At 37.7% G+C, this 14312-nt stretch overlaps 1 protein-coding gene across 2 annotated transcripts in view; it reads left to right on the forward strand.

The window, feature by feature from the left end:
* Positions 1-14312, forward strand: part of SNX7 (sorting nexin 7) — a 28409-nt gene that overhangs the window by 9232 nt on the left and 4865 nt on the right. The window contains exons 5-8 of one of the 2 annotated variants that reach the window (XM_031505529.2): positions 256-457; positions 2292-2491; positions 5556-5642; positions 10884-11036. In XM_031505529.2, coding sequence (XP_031361389.1) covers positions 256-457; positions 2292-2491; positions 5556-5642; positions 10884-11036 — 642 coding nt within the window. Of the gene's footprint in view, positions 1-255; positions 458-2291; positions 2492-5555; positions 5643-10883; positions 12573-14312 lie in introns of those variants that run through there. The other variant, XM_031505528.2, reaches the window with a different exon arrangement.

The following is a 14312-nucleotide window of genomic DNA, read 5'->3' on the forward strand; positions in this document are numbered from 1 at the left end:
GGTTCTCTGCCATCTTCAACCATTCTTGTGACACTGCCATACATGCCATGCCTGTGTTTGCTCAGAAAGGCTTAGCTAATACATGCACAGGACAGGGATGGTTCTGACATGGTCTAATAATGATAAGATTTCTACACTACAAAGACAGAGGTTTATGTATGTAATTTTGTTTAAAAAAAAAGCTTGCTTTTATTTATTGTTTTCAGAGAATTAACAAAAGTACCTGGAAGTAAAGAGAGCTTGTTCTGTCTTTAGGAACTCTCCTCCCACAAGAAGCAGGGTCCTGGTTTGCTGAGCAGGATGGGACAGACCGTCAGAGCTGTAGCATCCTCAGTAAGAGGAGCAGTTAAAAATCGTCCTGAAATGTTTACAGAAATGAACAATTACCTGGAAACATTTAGTCAGAAAATAAACTTACTAGATAAAATAGCTCATAGAATTTACAAGGAAGAAAGGGGTAAGTAGAAAACTTTTATAAAAGTTTTATTGATTTAAGAAATTAAAAAGTAAATTAGTTTTCATTGTGGCAGGCAAAATACTCTTTCCAGGAAAAAGGGAGATGTTTATATTGTGTTATTCTTTCTGATCATGTTTTTGACAGACCTTCAAGTTTGAATTTTTTTTCTTAGGAAGAGTTTTAGCATGTCATTCAGCTACTTATAAGGAACATAGAAGAATGTTTTAATATGTGGTTTTTGGAAGGCTGCCTGACCTTTGGTTTTTAACTTTCAAGGGAATGTACAGTTTTCTGTGCAATCTCATTGTGACATGAGACTGTCTTGATTCCAGGTCTCTAAACTTTGTTTAGTTTTGCTCTGCACCTTTTTTTAATTGACAAAGTAGATTTTAATTTTTTAATAGCTTTAGTGTTTGACATAATTTTTGTCATGGTAAGCTGTGCCTACTAGAGTTTTCTCAAGAAGAATGGATTAATCGGAATTTTTTTCTTAAGTAAGAGCAGTTCATACACCTAGTTGGAATGCTAAGTTACTGACTTTCCTGAGATTCTGAGATGATCCTGATCTCAGACTGTGCCTGTTCAGTAGAATTTCCACTGGGCAGCACTTGAAGTATTTACTTGTCTATATTATAGAATATAATTTGAAGAGCTGCACTATGTTAATAATTGAGTCCTTGACCTTTCTTGTGCAGTACCAGATCTCAGTGTGTCCTCACTTAATTGAAAGGGTGTTATAAAAGAAAAGTTTTTTGATGAAAAGAGTTCCTATTGATATTGTTCCCTCCAGTGAAAGTAGTTGTCTAAGGTCTGTAAGTTGAAGGTAGCAGTGCCAAAATATTTATTGGAAAAGCTTAAGAATTTTGACATGCTCCCAAATGTTGTAGGTTATATTTTCTTTCTAGATTGTCCGAACAACACTTGTCAGAACACTTGTGTGCAGGGCCACACTGCTGTGAATAGGAATTGTTGATAGCTTTGATACAGAGAACATTCCTGCTTGCAGTACCTTAACATGTTCTTGATTATGTCTTCCATAGAGGGCTTTTCTTTGTCCAAATAATCTCAAAGTAAAATTACACTCTTTATGCCACACAACTGCTTTCATCTTTCTTAGGACATTTCTTCATTATAAATTTAGTAATGACAAAATTCCATTTTCAATGCATGACCAATGTGTTCACAGTCTCCTCCTCTGAACTGCAGCTTGCCCATGTTTAGCCCTACCAAATGGCACAGTGATTTGTGGGCCTTCTCTGTTTATGGATTATCACTTGGTCCAGAAACATAAGAGAAGTAATTAATAAGGTATCTCTGTATTTAAATTAATAAAAACTACCAAAGGAGATACCTGCTGAGCAGGAGTGAACTTAAGTGTTTTTTCTGAAGCTTTTGGGACATAACTAGTTTTAATAACTGAGACTGTATTTGGAACATTACTATTTGGTAAAGAAGCAGAGGAAGAGGAATACAAAAGCAGAGGAATTCAGGGCAGTAGAAGTCAGCAAGTCAGACCAGCTGCTGTGGTTCCTGTATGAAGACAGTGTGAGGTAATGCAAGTCATTCACAGCTCTTCAGGTCTTCCTGAGTATGTGTGTCGTTGTGAAATGTCTGGGGCACTTTTGCTGATAGATTTCTCAAAGCTACTTAATTACAATAAATTAATTGATTAGTTTAATGATAAACAGTGAACTGGAGTTTACTTATCTTGGTCGTTTGAGCAAATTTAAAATTAGCATCAGTCTCGCTTGGTTCACAGTAAATACAAAGTTGCAATTCGTATCACTTAGAGCTCTATTAATGAAGAGTAATGCGTGTATATGTTCCTTTTAAGACTATTTCAGTGAAATGAAGGAGTACGGCCCCATCCACACGCTGTGGTCGGCGTCGGAAGAAGACATCGCGGACGCTCTGAAGGGCCTTGCCGGCTGCATCGAGCGCTGCTGCAGGGCCACGGAGAGGCGAATGGCAGGGCTCTCAGAGCACCTGCTGCCCGTTTTGCATGAGTACGTTCTCTACAGTGAAATTCTCATGGTAAGCTTTCCTGGAGGACCCTTTATGACTCAGTATAAAATTTGGCTTAGTCCAGTGACCATGTCCAGGAGAGAATTTGTTGCTGTTGAAAGTGACTTCACAGTCCCGGTATTTACTCAGTATATGCACAGCATACGTGTCCATTAGTGAGGAATCCAATTGGTCCTGTTTCTCTTGCCTATCAGGCAAGAGGTGCCCCGTCCAAATAAGAGGAGATTGATAGTTTTGCCTAGCAGACAGCCATGGCTAGCTGTGCTAGGGTGTCTAGTTTTGCCATCTTCAGTGAGCTCTGCATTGTAGCAATCAGGGTTTGGGAACAGCAGTTGAGAAAGACCTTCCCTGACACTGCCAAAATATGAACTCATTGAGTGACAGATTGTGTGTGGGAAAAGGAGTGGAGAGGTTTTTCCCTTTCTAGGAGTTCTTCCTAAGTATGTTTTCTTTTTCCAGAACAGCTGGGAACTTCCAGTCCCCGCAACATTATATAAGCATGTGTTAGTCTTTGCCATAAGCTACTGCTCTCAGTTCCCTTTATGTATGTATTTTGCTTACAGTTGGAGAGGAAGTAAAAAATCAGACTCAAGTTGATACAGTCGGTGCTGGTGGATAATCAACATAATAAAGTAACTGAATTCAGTATGTCATAATTCCCACTTTGCTGCCTACAGAAAGCAGAACATGTGTACAAACCCCTCTTTGTCTAGATTTTGAGCAGGGCCAGCTGCAGAATCTGTTCTTGTGTTACTGCTGGGAGCCCAGCTTCTGCTGCAGTGGTTTCTGGGTAGGGGCTGCAGGAGTCTTACAGCCCACAGGTAGAGCAAGACCCAAGTGAACTGAGACTTTGGTGGCACTCTGCAGGGTATTGCCACTTTCTCAAGGCTTAGCTACTGAGAGTTAGGAATTGCTGCTGCAATGACTGCTGTCTTTAAAACAAGCTTCACAGAAAAAGGGGCCATACAAAATGTACCGTATCTTACAGTCCCCATTATTTTCTGGTAGATGGAGGCAGGTGCTGCTTTGCTTAAAGATCTGAAGAGATTACTGTCCTAACAATTGCAGGTCATCTTCTTTTCCACTTCCAACCTTATGTTTCAGAATTTCTATGTTACCCATAAGCAATTGTAGTCTTCATGCTACTGAGGAGATGCTGCCCACCCATTGCCTTCTATTTTGCAGCCTGACTCATGCTCACCCTTTCTCAGGTGTTCTGTTTCATGCAGAGCATAGAAAGATTGCTGAGGATAACCCCAGGATGATTACCTGGCTCTTCCTGCACACCTTACTGTTGCCCACTGCATTTTTTTTCCGCTTATAGCTTTCTTGATTCAGCATTTGCAACACAGTATTAGGCAGACATGAGGTCCTGTCCAGGGGAGAAGTCTTCCTTCAGTAGCTCATTCCTGTTCCACAACTGTTCCTTTCCCTTCATTCACCATCTGCTTATTTCCCTCCTTGCACTTTGAAGAGGGAAATACTAGTCACTAAAATAAAATACCTAAAAATACCTGTGGAAGTCAACCACTAGTAAGCCTTTCAGAGGTGTGTTTAACCCCTCATCACAGGGACCTTGGTCCAGTGCTGCCAAGATCACAAGCAAGTGTGCAGAGCAAGATGTGATCAATACAGTACAATCCTTGTATTTTCCAGTGTTGAAAGTTCAGCCTGTAACTAGGAAAAGAGTTAGATGCATAACTAAAATATTTACATCTGGACCAGCCCCTTTCTAACAGACACACAGAACAAATCTGCTTTCCCTCAGGGTACAGATTACAGCATTAATTAGTTATGGGTCCACATAAAATTATCCGTGGATTTTGTGCTTCCAGATAAACATTTTCTGTATTTACCTGACCAAAAGATTCCAAGGTATTGATGAGCATTCATCTATATTGCTGATCTATTGCTCAGAAAAGCCCAAAGTCAGATTTACCAGGTTTTTATAGTGATTACCTGTTTAAAAAGAAACATTGAAAAATTACTTGAAATTAAGCTCTTGAATTATTCTATCGTGTTTGAAAAAGTGTCAAGATTTCATAGAGAACTCAGTCAAATAAGAGAGCTAGAGAAGGTAGAGCTGCTCGTGCCCTGTGCTGTTTCAACATGCCCTATGCTAGAGGTGAATACTGAACATCTCTGCAGAAGAAGCAGTAAAACCAGTTATGGAAAGGTAATGTAAAAAAGGTTTTGAGATTTGTAATTATATATGTCCTGGTTCTGATTTTTTTCAAAAGGACTAAACACTTCTGCAACATAAGCATACCTGAGTGTGCTTTTACAGATGAGGAAGCAAAGACAGAGACATTTGTAAGGCTTCATCAAGGTCTCAGAGCAAATGAGCATTAGAAATGGAAATTTAATCTGTAATACTGTTCCTATTTAGTAGCTTAACGAGTGATATTGCTTCCCCTTTCTAATTTTTTTTTTTTACATTATGCTAAAAACCCAATACCTAATAAGATAGTTTCAAAGGAGGTAAAAATTGCATATGCTGAAAATAAACCATATTAATGGTAGAAAAGCTTTCATTCCTATGGTAACTTTATCTGATTTTTTGTTATTTTTTCTGATTTACCAGAACTATATTTGGCACTTACAAAATAATATTAAAGGTTAAAGTCACAATTTCAATAATGCCTTGTATACTATTTCTAATTATTCTACTTTATACTGTAAATTTTACTCAAAGAAGATATTTCTGTTCAGGAGATTTGGCAAACTCAGGTTGCTGTTTTTAAATGAATATATTATAAATTAAGCTGATACCAAGTAAACTCCTGTAGCAGTTCTGCTCTACAACTGGCAGTGATATTGTGTATGGCAGAATCTTGTAGCACTGATTTTTGATTTAGTAAGTTTATTGAAAAACCTGTAAGATAAAATACAGGTATGCAAAAATAAGCCTTCATTTTAATTTTTTATATAAAACATATATCATGTAAAAATTATTAAAAGGTATCATTCTGTGGTCTTGTTTATCAAGAAGCAAATTTCTTTGATGATTTTCTGAAAGAGTTAAAATTTGGTGCAGTTTATGTCTTTTTATTTTTTTTCTTTCCACACTAAGGGTGTTTTGAAAAGGAGAGACCAAATTCAAGGCGAGCTGGATTCCAAAGTTGATGCTTTAGCCAGTAAAAAGCCAGAGAAGGATGTGGTGAGTATTTTCAGCAAGCTGGACTCCTGCAGGCCGTGCTGTACCTGCAGGGGAGGCGCGGGAGGAGGACGCGCGTCCCCTGAGCTGCTGTCCCCACTCTGGCAGCTCTTTGTGCCAGGCAAAGGCCATCACCAGAAAGAAGCAGCACTTCAGTAGCTGGGCCACTGGCCTTTGTCAACACAAACTGTACCATGGCTTATTTTTAGCTTTTCTGTTTGCTTCTACACTTGGAGTTAAGGAAAGTAACAGTTGCTGCAGAGCTCTTGTAGCTGCTGCTTCATTGATGTAGGAGAGGTAGAGGAGGTGATTAGAATCAGCAAAGCTGTTCATTAAACTTATTTAAAGTAAAATGTTCTGCATTCTGTTTTTACAGGTTTCTGTTTTTTCTAGTTGGGTCCAGGGATATTTTTTTTTGCTTCCAGTATGAAACCTTCATTCATGCTAGTGAAGTCAGACTGTAACTGGTACCCCATGGGGACAGGCATCCCCAAAACCACCAGCAAGACTCAGTAGCCAATTAAAAACAACCTCTGGGATGAGAACTGGCATTTTTAAAATTTTTGATTATTCAGTTCTCCAGCCTAAATAATGTCCTTTTAGCACAGTATTAGCACCAAGTGTTATATAGTGCAAATAATATGTAAAAATGGCTAGTAACTTTTTAGTACATAAAAAAATAATATCTTTAACATTTCAGATATTTTTTATCTGGCTTGTTCTAATTAGCTTCCACGTAAAGATGAGATAAATAATTTTTAAAGATGAGATGAATAGTTTTTGGCACTTGAAATGCATATTTTCATTTGATCTTTTTGGCACTGAGATAACTAAGTAAGAATATATTGCTGAATTCCAATATCTACAATGGCTATGGTATATTCTATAACAATTTGCCTCTGTCTACTGCAGTGAGACATTAAGTAAATATCTCTGGTTTTGTTTTTTTTTTTTTTCCTGAAGCAGAAATTTTGTGTTCTGTAATTTGTTTTTTTTTCTCTTTTTGGTTTTGTTTTGGGTTTTTTTGTTTGTTTGTTTGTTTGTTTTTGTTTTCTTTATTGCCTCAAGCTCTTCTAAAATGCACAAAAAATGGTGAGTTGGAGAGGGCCCCTAGGCTGGGAGTTGGGTAGCCATGGCATGTGCATTCAGTGATGAATTGAGCTCCATACAGCTTGTTTAGCAGCCAGACTCATTGTTGTTTACTGCAGAAAAGACACCATAGCCTGGCAGGATGAGCTATCTTTTCAGGATGCGTTTTCTGTTAAAATGGGATGGAGCTCTCAGACAACATGCATGCACTCCCTTCTCCTGAGCTGCTAGAAATCAAAAGGGGATATTTTTATTTTAGCATAGTATTGATCGTACCATGTTGATTTGATACTGACAATGGTTTACATCAAATCCAACATGAGATGTTTGTACTTGCTTCCAGTAGGATTTTGAAATGAGTTCGCCCAAACTTATTTTTTTCACTCTATTCCATATCTGCATTTATGGTTTGGTAAAGGCTTTGGACACTCTGATTATCCAGGTGTTCAGATCTTTGCTTTATATTTCCAACCCCTCTATTTCTTAGTAATTTCAGAAAATCCTGGTTTTGAGAGCCTGGTTCTCCTTGCAGTCTCAGAAGAGCAGTAAAACAGATGTCTGTTAGTCTAATCTGATAATAAAATCCTGTGTTCTCTAATTGAGTGGCAGCTGTATCCTGAAGACTTTTTCTTAATTAGAAGCTGAAGCGTTTTTCTAGTAAGGATAGTTTGGCAACAGAGAATGGTGTACTGCTATTTTTAACCATTCATTTTCTTGGTAATTTTTTTAGTGTGTTTTCAGTTTTATCATCCGTTGAAATATTTTTCTAACACTTCTAACCAGACTTACTTCTTAATAAAGGTGGTCATTACACAGGTATGTTGTTGGAACTGGTCTCAGACACCAAGTTTGGGTGTATTTGCACATATCTATTCCTAAGCAGAACTTCTGTAGCTTCTAATGATCTCATAGATGTCAGATTGAACTTGTCAGTGCAATCTAGTAGCCAGAAATTTTGCTGACAATGAGTGACATGAACCCTAATCTCATTTGAAGTACATTTCCACCACAGATAAGGAGTCTCAGACTGTCATTAGAGCTGATAAAAGGCTGTGAGATATTTAGTATTGGTTGTGGCAAACATTAAATTATTTAACAAACACAGGGTTGTACAGCAGAAGAATGTAAAACATCCTTAAGGTCAGTGCAGATGAAATAGGCTAGAATTGCAAATTAAACCTTATGGGACATTAGACTTACCAGCTGGGAAAAAAATGTTTTCTTGAGCTGTGTTAGAAAGCTGCTTGTGGTGCTGCTACAAAAGCCAAAACCTTGGTTTCTACTCCAAAATTTGGTCCACAAAGGAAACAGTTATTCAGGGTATGGATGGTTTCAAGACTGTGATTTTGGATGCAGGCTCTGACAGAGAGAGCCTAACTTTCATACCCTCCTGCTTATTTAGACATTTCTTACCTCCAGAGCTGTGACTGTACAGATAATGGGATATGCTGCTCCATGATTCCTACACTCCATCCTGAAGGTTATACAGCAATGCTAGTGTATCCCTCTATAGTTCGGGCATTTTTCAGTTTTAGTCTTGCCACTAGGGCTGATAATAGTTCTGAAAAAATGTTGGTATTAATGTGCTCTGACAGAGCAAGATAAGCATTAAATGCCAACTTAAGGATTCTAGTTTTCAGTCTTGAAACTGAGAAGTAATGAGATGAAATGCTGAATCTATTACATTCTGAATATATTTTGTGTTTTAACTCCAGGCTAAAAAGGAGTTAGTATCACCAAGCTGTAGGATTAATTCACGTAGCAGATAGAAATTTGTGCTATTTTGCATAGTGAGATGGTGTAAAATGCTGTGTCACCATGTAATTTGGCTCTTGGGCCATGTCTCTGGCTACAGTCACATGGTCCATGTCTATCAGCACTCTGCCCTAGCAAAGCCTGGCTCCCACCTTCCTGTGCTCTGGTCCCATGTCTGATTAGTGCTGTGCTGGCCTCTGGCCACACTGGCAGGAGATTTCATTTCTCACACTGGCTGCCTCTGTGAGATCAATGGAAGAAAATGGATTCAGAATCCTGGTTACTTTGCAGGATCAATTGTAACAATTTACACCTTGTAAATGAGGAGCACAGTAGGTGTGTTTTGGCTTGGACTTAACAAAATCTAGGTGTTTTTTTTAAGTCCAAGCCATTTTTCTTTAATTTCTGCTGTCATGGCAGCTAAAGAGAGTAGCATTGATGAGTTTTTTCAGTTTTGAAAAAGTAGTCCTTGAACGTTTGAACATGTCTACTTGACCTGGTGACATGCAGAATGATGCCTTTAGACCTAAGTCCAAGTCCCTGCCTTAATATAACATATGGTTTCTTTGGGGCTTTCGAGTGGGTTGTTTAAACTGCATATCCAGGCAGAGCTGTATAACAGAGTCTACCTGTCCATATCATGTTCTTACTACAACATGTAGTTGTGCAAAAGCAGAGAATGGATTCAACTGCCTTTCCTACTCTAAATCATCTTTAAAATGTCATCATTTTTAGTATTCTGTGCGCATTCATTTTTTGGTATTTGAAGGAAAGGCAATTAGCATGGAACATGGTCAAAATACCAAATCCAGTTGTCTGTAATTCCTTTCAAGGTAATTCCCCCACATTTAAACTTTGGATTAGCCTTTTCATTTTGAATGCAATGTTAATAGTTGAAATTACCCTTGTCTGTAGCTTGATTAGTGGTTTGGCCAGATAACTGAACTTGGGCTTTTCAGTAAAGTGGAAATACTTTTTTTTTTCATTTTGTTCCTCATTAATAACCAGTATGTCATCTACCTAGAAGTGTGGCAAAGAAAATCAATGTGGAGATCAAATCTAACTAAAAATGTTTGTTATTGACTGTGGATTACATAGATTGAGATGAAATTTTCAGTTTTACTAGCTAAGGAGGCCTTGACTCCTTTAAGAGAATGGGATCCAGGTTCCATTTGATGGCAGTGTCACTGCTGTTGCACTCGATCACTGTTCTCTCCTGCATGGTCCAAGCTGGAGGCTGCACACCCAGACTTTCCATGTCTTGCTCTGAGTGCTGACATTTCTGTGTTCTACCAGGAGCATAAGCTTTCCTTAAAAATCCTGGAAGTTAGTCCTGGAATCCTGAACTTCCTATCAATGAAAACACCAGCTCTGCAGAAAACAAAAGTAGCTATCTAACTTTACACAGGAAGAAACTGTTTGCTTTATGGCAGAATATAAGGATGAAGAAGAAATGTATGGAGGCCGAGTTGCAATGGAAGCAATTCAAGGAATTAAGTTTTCCTGCCTGATGTTCCTTGTTTGGGTGGTGTTTGTGCCTGCCTTCCCTACTGCTGCAAACAGTGGCTCTGCAGTCCCAGCACATGATTTTGCACTGTAGCCACAAATCTACCTTGTTCTGTGACCTGGTGCCAGCCAGAACAGACACAGCTGATGAGTAAATGACAGTAGGTAACCGAATTAATGAGAAGACCAGAAAAAACTCATTAAAGACAGGGCCACTGTCCACTTACTGCCATCAGCTGACAAGTCAGCTTGTGCATTCACAGCAATTAGAAGCAAGTAATGTCTGTAGAGTAGCCCTCTAAGTTTTGGTTCCTGGATTGCTGTGAGTTTCTTCTCCGTAGAAGAAACTCCTTTCATATAATTTCTTTCTCTACTTCTGTATTTCTTTTTCCCTCATATGTTCACACACAGTTCCACAAGAAAAGATGGTAATGTGACAGGCAAGAAATCAGAAAGTTTGTGCTTTTGATTTCTGCTGTCTTATCCCCCTACTGTTATCAAAGATTCTGACAGGATTTTCTCAGTTTTCCATGCCAAAACTAATTTGTACAATTGATTCTGCTTCAGTAAAGCCCTCTATATGTTTCTTTTTTGATTCATTAATGTCATGTGCTAGTGAAGAGGTACCACAGTCTGTAACTTCTCTAAGTGAAAAAATAGATCTCCAGGAACACTTTTATTCTGGTCCTTATTTTCTGTTATTAATGTTTCAGAAGTTGTAGTGAGTTATTAATTAAGAATTCATTTCAAATTTATCCCTGGGGAAATACTTTTTTTGCTAAGTTAAATACCAACCTTGGTTCTGCAGTTCTCTTTGTCTCCACTACAGTCAATTAATAATTTTGGAAATGGTGATTCTCCTAATATTTTTTAATGTTCAATATTAATGTTTAGCTCTCAGAAGAGATTGGGAAACTTGAAGACAAAGTTGAACGTGCCAATAATGCTCTGAAAGCGGATTGGGACAGGTGGAAGCAGAACATGCAGTGGGATATGAGATCAACGTTCTTGAATGTGGCTGAGAATAATCTCCGCTATTATGAAGAGGTAAAACTCTTTCTCACAAAAATGTTCTTTTTTCATTCTTTCAGTGAAGAAGTCCATGGGTTCTCTGTAAAGAGGATTTTTTCCATTTTAGTTCAAACATTTGATAACTTTGGAATCAGTTTCTGTGGGAATAGCGGGGCATTTATCCCTAATTTGACAGATTTCAAGCAGAATATATTTTATTGTGCCCACGTCATTGATCCCGAGTTCATCATCGACAGAGGGCACTCTTGTTTTACTAACCACAACAACTTGGAACGTGATTTTTGGTTCAATGACAGCTGCTATATTTCAGTTTGGAAACATTTTGCTGTGAGAGTATGAAGAAGCCGTCTGGAAGGCTCAGACCTGTATGAGGAAAACCTTTAAATGTGATTCCATCATATTTTTATTTTCAGCTCAAATGCCACAGGTAATATTCTTGATAAAAATTTCCAAGAATATATGCTAGGAAGGACAATTTGAAAACAAAATACAGTAACTGTGAAGTTTCCTCATGGGAAACTCAATGTTGATTGAAATGCGCATTTTGGAAATACCCCAGATGTCTTGCAAGTTTTTAAAAATAATTTCTCCTTACTTTTGGGAAAAAAACAGAATGCAGTGAGCCATCTATTAATCATAAATTAGTCATTTTCACAGATATATTTTGGTATATGTAACTTCAGCCCTGTAGTCTGAGCCTTTTATGGATTGTACATTAGCCAGTGGTAGTGCTCTGATTTTACAAATCATTTTGTTAAAACATAATTGAAAAGACAGCTCTTGATCATCAAGTCTAATTAATTAACATGCAGTCTGTGAGATGCATGGACATTGACAATCTGTTGTTACATATTAAGATCAAAATATTTTCAGAAATCAGGCAGCAAGCTTTTGGCATCCTCTAACATTGTCTTCATTTATTGATGGTCTGTGACTCCTATAGCAGCAATATGTATGTTACAACAATGCTGAATATATTAGAATATTTTCTTTGTGAATGATTAGCTACAACATAAAAGTAATTGTTTGGTTCTTTTTCCTGTCTAGAAATGCTTTTTGCTGAATTAGAAGTTTAATCCAGAGCACCAAAGCACATATTGTACATGAAATTACTGTTCTTAAGCCACAACTGTAGAAAATTATTCAGCTGTCTCTGTAACTGCTGGAGGTTCTTCTTAAATAGCCTCTGAAATACCAGACAAGTTGGTGTATACTGAGGCACAATCTTTTGTTGGTGCTTTTCTTGAATATTGAAATCTTCATTAAATGGTTTTGCTGTTATATCTTTGTGGATCTACATTTTTTAAAAAGCACCTTATCTTACTAAGCAGTTGAAATAATAAGAAACATTGTGCTAAGTCTACGACTCCTTGTTTGCAAAGTGAGCACTTACTAATTTCTTTCTGTTTTATCAGAAAATCATTATCTAATTCAGATATTCAAAAGAACTTGATAAAGTTAATATTTCGATTGGGAGTTTTCACCTAAAATTCATTTATTTAAGACCTGTGGTTAATGGTGATGGTTAATTATTAAAGAAGTGATTACTGATTAATGTCAGGGGCCTGTGTATCTCAAACTACAAGTGTGTACTCCAGAAAGTAGCAGGAGAAGAAGCTCTGGCATATGCTCCTACTGTTTAGGAGTGAAACTTCAGGAAAGGAGTCTCAGAAACCTGAGAAGCAGAATATTATTTTTATGCTTTCAGTAGGAAAGATAATTCAACCTTAAATGTTTGTCTGACTCATTAAACTCATGCACAAACACAGTGTCTGTTACAGTGTTTCTCACTTGTTCAATTATTACTTGGTTCATTAGCATTCTTTCACATGTCTGAAGTTACTCATTCAGACTTTTGATGCACCATTTGATGCTTACTAAGTCTTTTCTTGCTGTAACATTCCTCATGTTATTTCCTGCCTTTTCTCTTCCCCAAAGCATGTTCTGTGCATTTTCCCAGGCACAATGGATGCTATGAATGTGATTCAGTCATCCAGTCCTTCTGTACAGCTCCTATGAGGAATCATCTCCTGCTTTCTAGCTTAGTGACTACCTGCTTCTCATCCTTTCCACAACTTCCCCCACCCCTCAGTTAAACTATTGGTGCCTCTTCATGACCAGTGTCCCATTCCCTTCTCTACAGCAGCATTTCACTGTGCTTCTCATTATTCCTCTTGCTGACTGCATTTTGTAAGTACACAACCAAATAAGGAGTCATTTCTGTTCACAGCCATTCTCTGCAGCCCTTAAATTTTGGGAACCACAAAGTACTGAGAGACAGGCATCTTGTATTTTCTGATGGCTGCTGCAGTAGAGAATTCAGCCCTTCAAAACTGTATAAAACCCGAGCCAGTGTGGTCAAAAACAACACAGCAGCATGTCAAAGTACACTAGAATTTCCACATTTCATTTTTGTCAAAATGGGCAAAGAATATGACCTTATGTTTGCCTGTAGTTGCCTAAGGATTCTGCTGCCAACTTGTCAAGCATCACTTAGCTAGCATAAAGGAGTATCTCTTCCTTAAGCTGAATTAATGTTCACATTAATTAAATGTTACTCTAAAGTGTTACCTGCGATTATGATTCTCCCGATTGAAAATTTTAAAAGAGTTATTCCTGTAGTCTTCCAGTTCACTGGCTATCTGCATTTATTAAACTTGAATAAGAAGTGTTCCTTTGTTTCTACAGCCGTTTTGTGTTTCTCGATGCTGTGGTAACAAAGACATGAATAAAAGCCCAGTGTTGCAGATTTACAGGGTGCTCCTGTGCAGGCCTGTGAAAATGAAAGCTTTCAAGTGATAGTGTGCAAGCTTTGTTATAATATATTTAAAATCATCTGGGAGCCAGTAATTACCATGACAGACCAATCATTTGGTATTCCTGTAGCTGGTCTCAGTGGTTCATACAGTTCTGTACTTCCTTTCCTCTGGAAAAAAAGTTGAATAGACCCTTAAGTCTCTCTGTATTCCACAAAGCCTTAAATGCAAAATAATATTGTACTAACAATGACAGTAAATGCATTGCTAAAATATGAAACAATATGAACAATATTAAATTGTATTAATTTTTAAAAAATTATAAATTTCCTCCTATTTCTGAAGTAAATAGCATTGATTCAGCACATGTTAACACTGTACCATTTATTTTATTCCTTTTCATCTAGCCTTAGGCATGACACCATTGTCTAACAGCTTAGTCCAGAAGAGGTATCTGCCAAACAGCTGGAATCACAAACTGTCCACAGGGTGGAGCTTTCATCTGAGAAACTGAGTGTCACCATGAATATTTTAA

The sequence above is a fragment of the Lonchura striata genome, chromosome 9 (genome assembly GCF_046129695.1).
Source record: "Lonchura striata isolate bLonStr1 chromosome 9, bLonStr1.mat, whole genome shotgun sequence".
Taxonomy (NCBI): domain Eukaryota; kingdom Metazoa; phylum Chordata; class Aves; order Passeriformes; family Estrildidae; genus Lonchura; species Lonchura striata.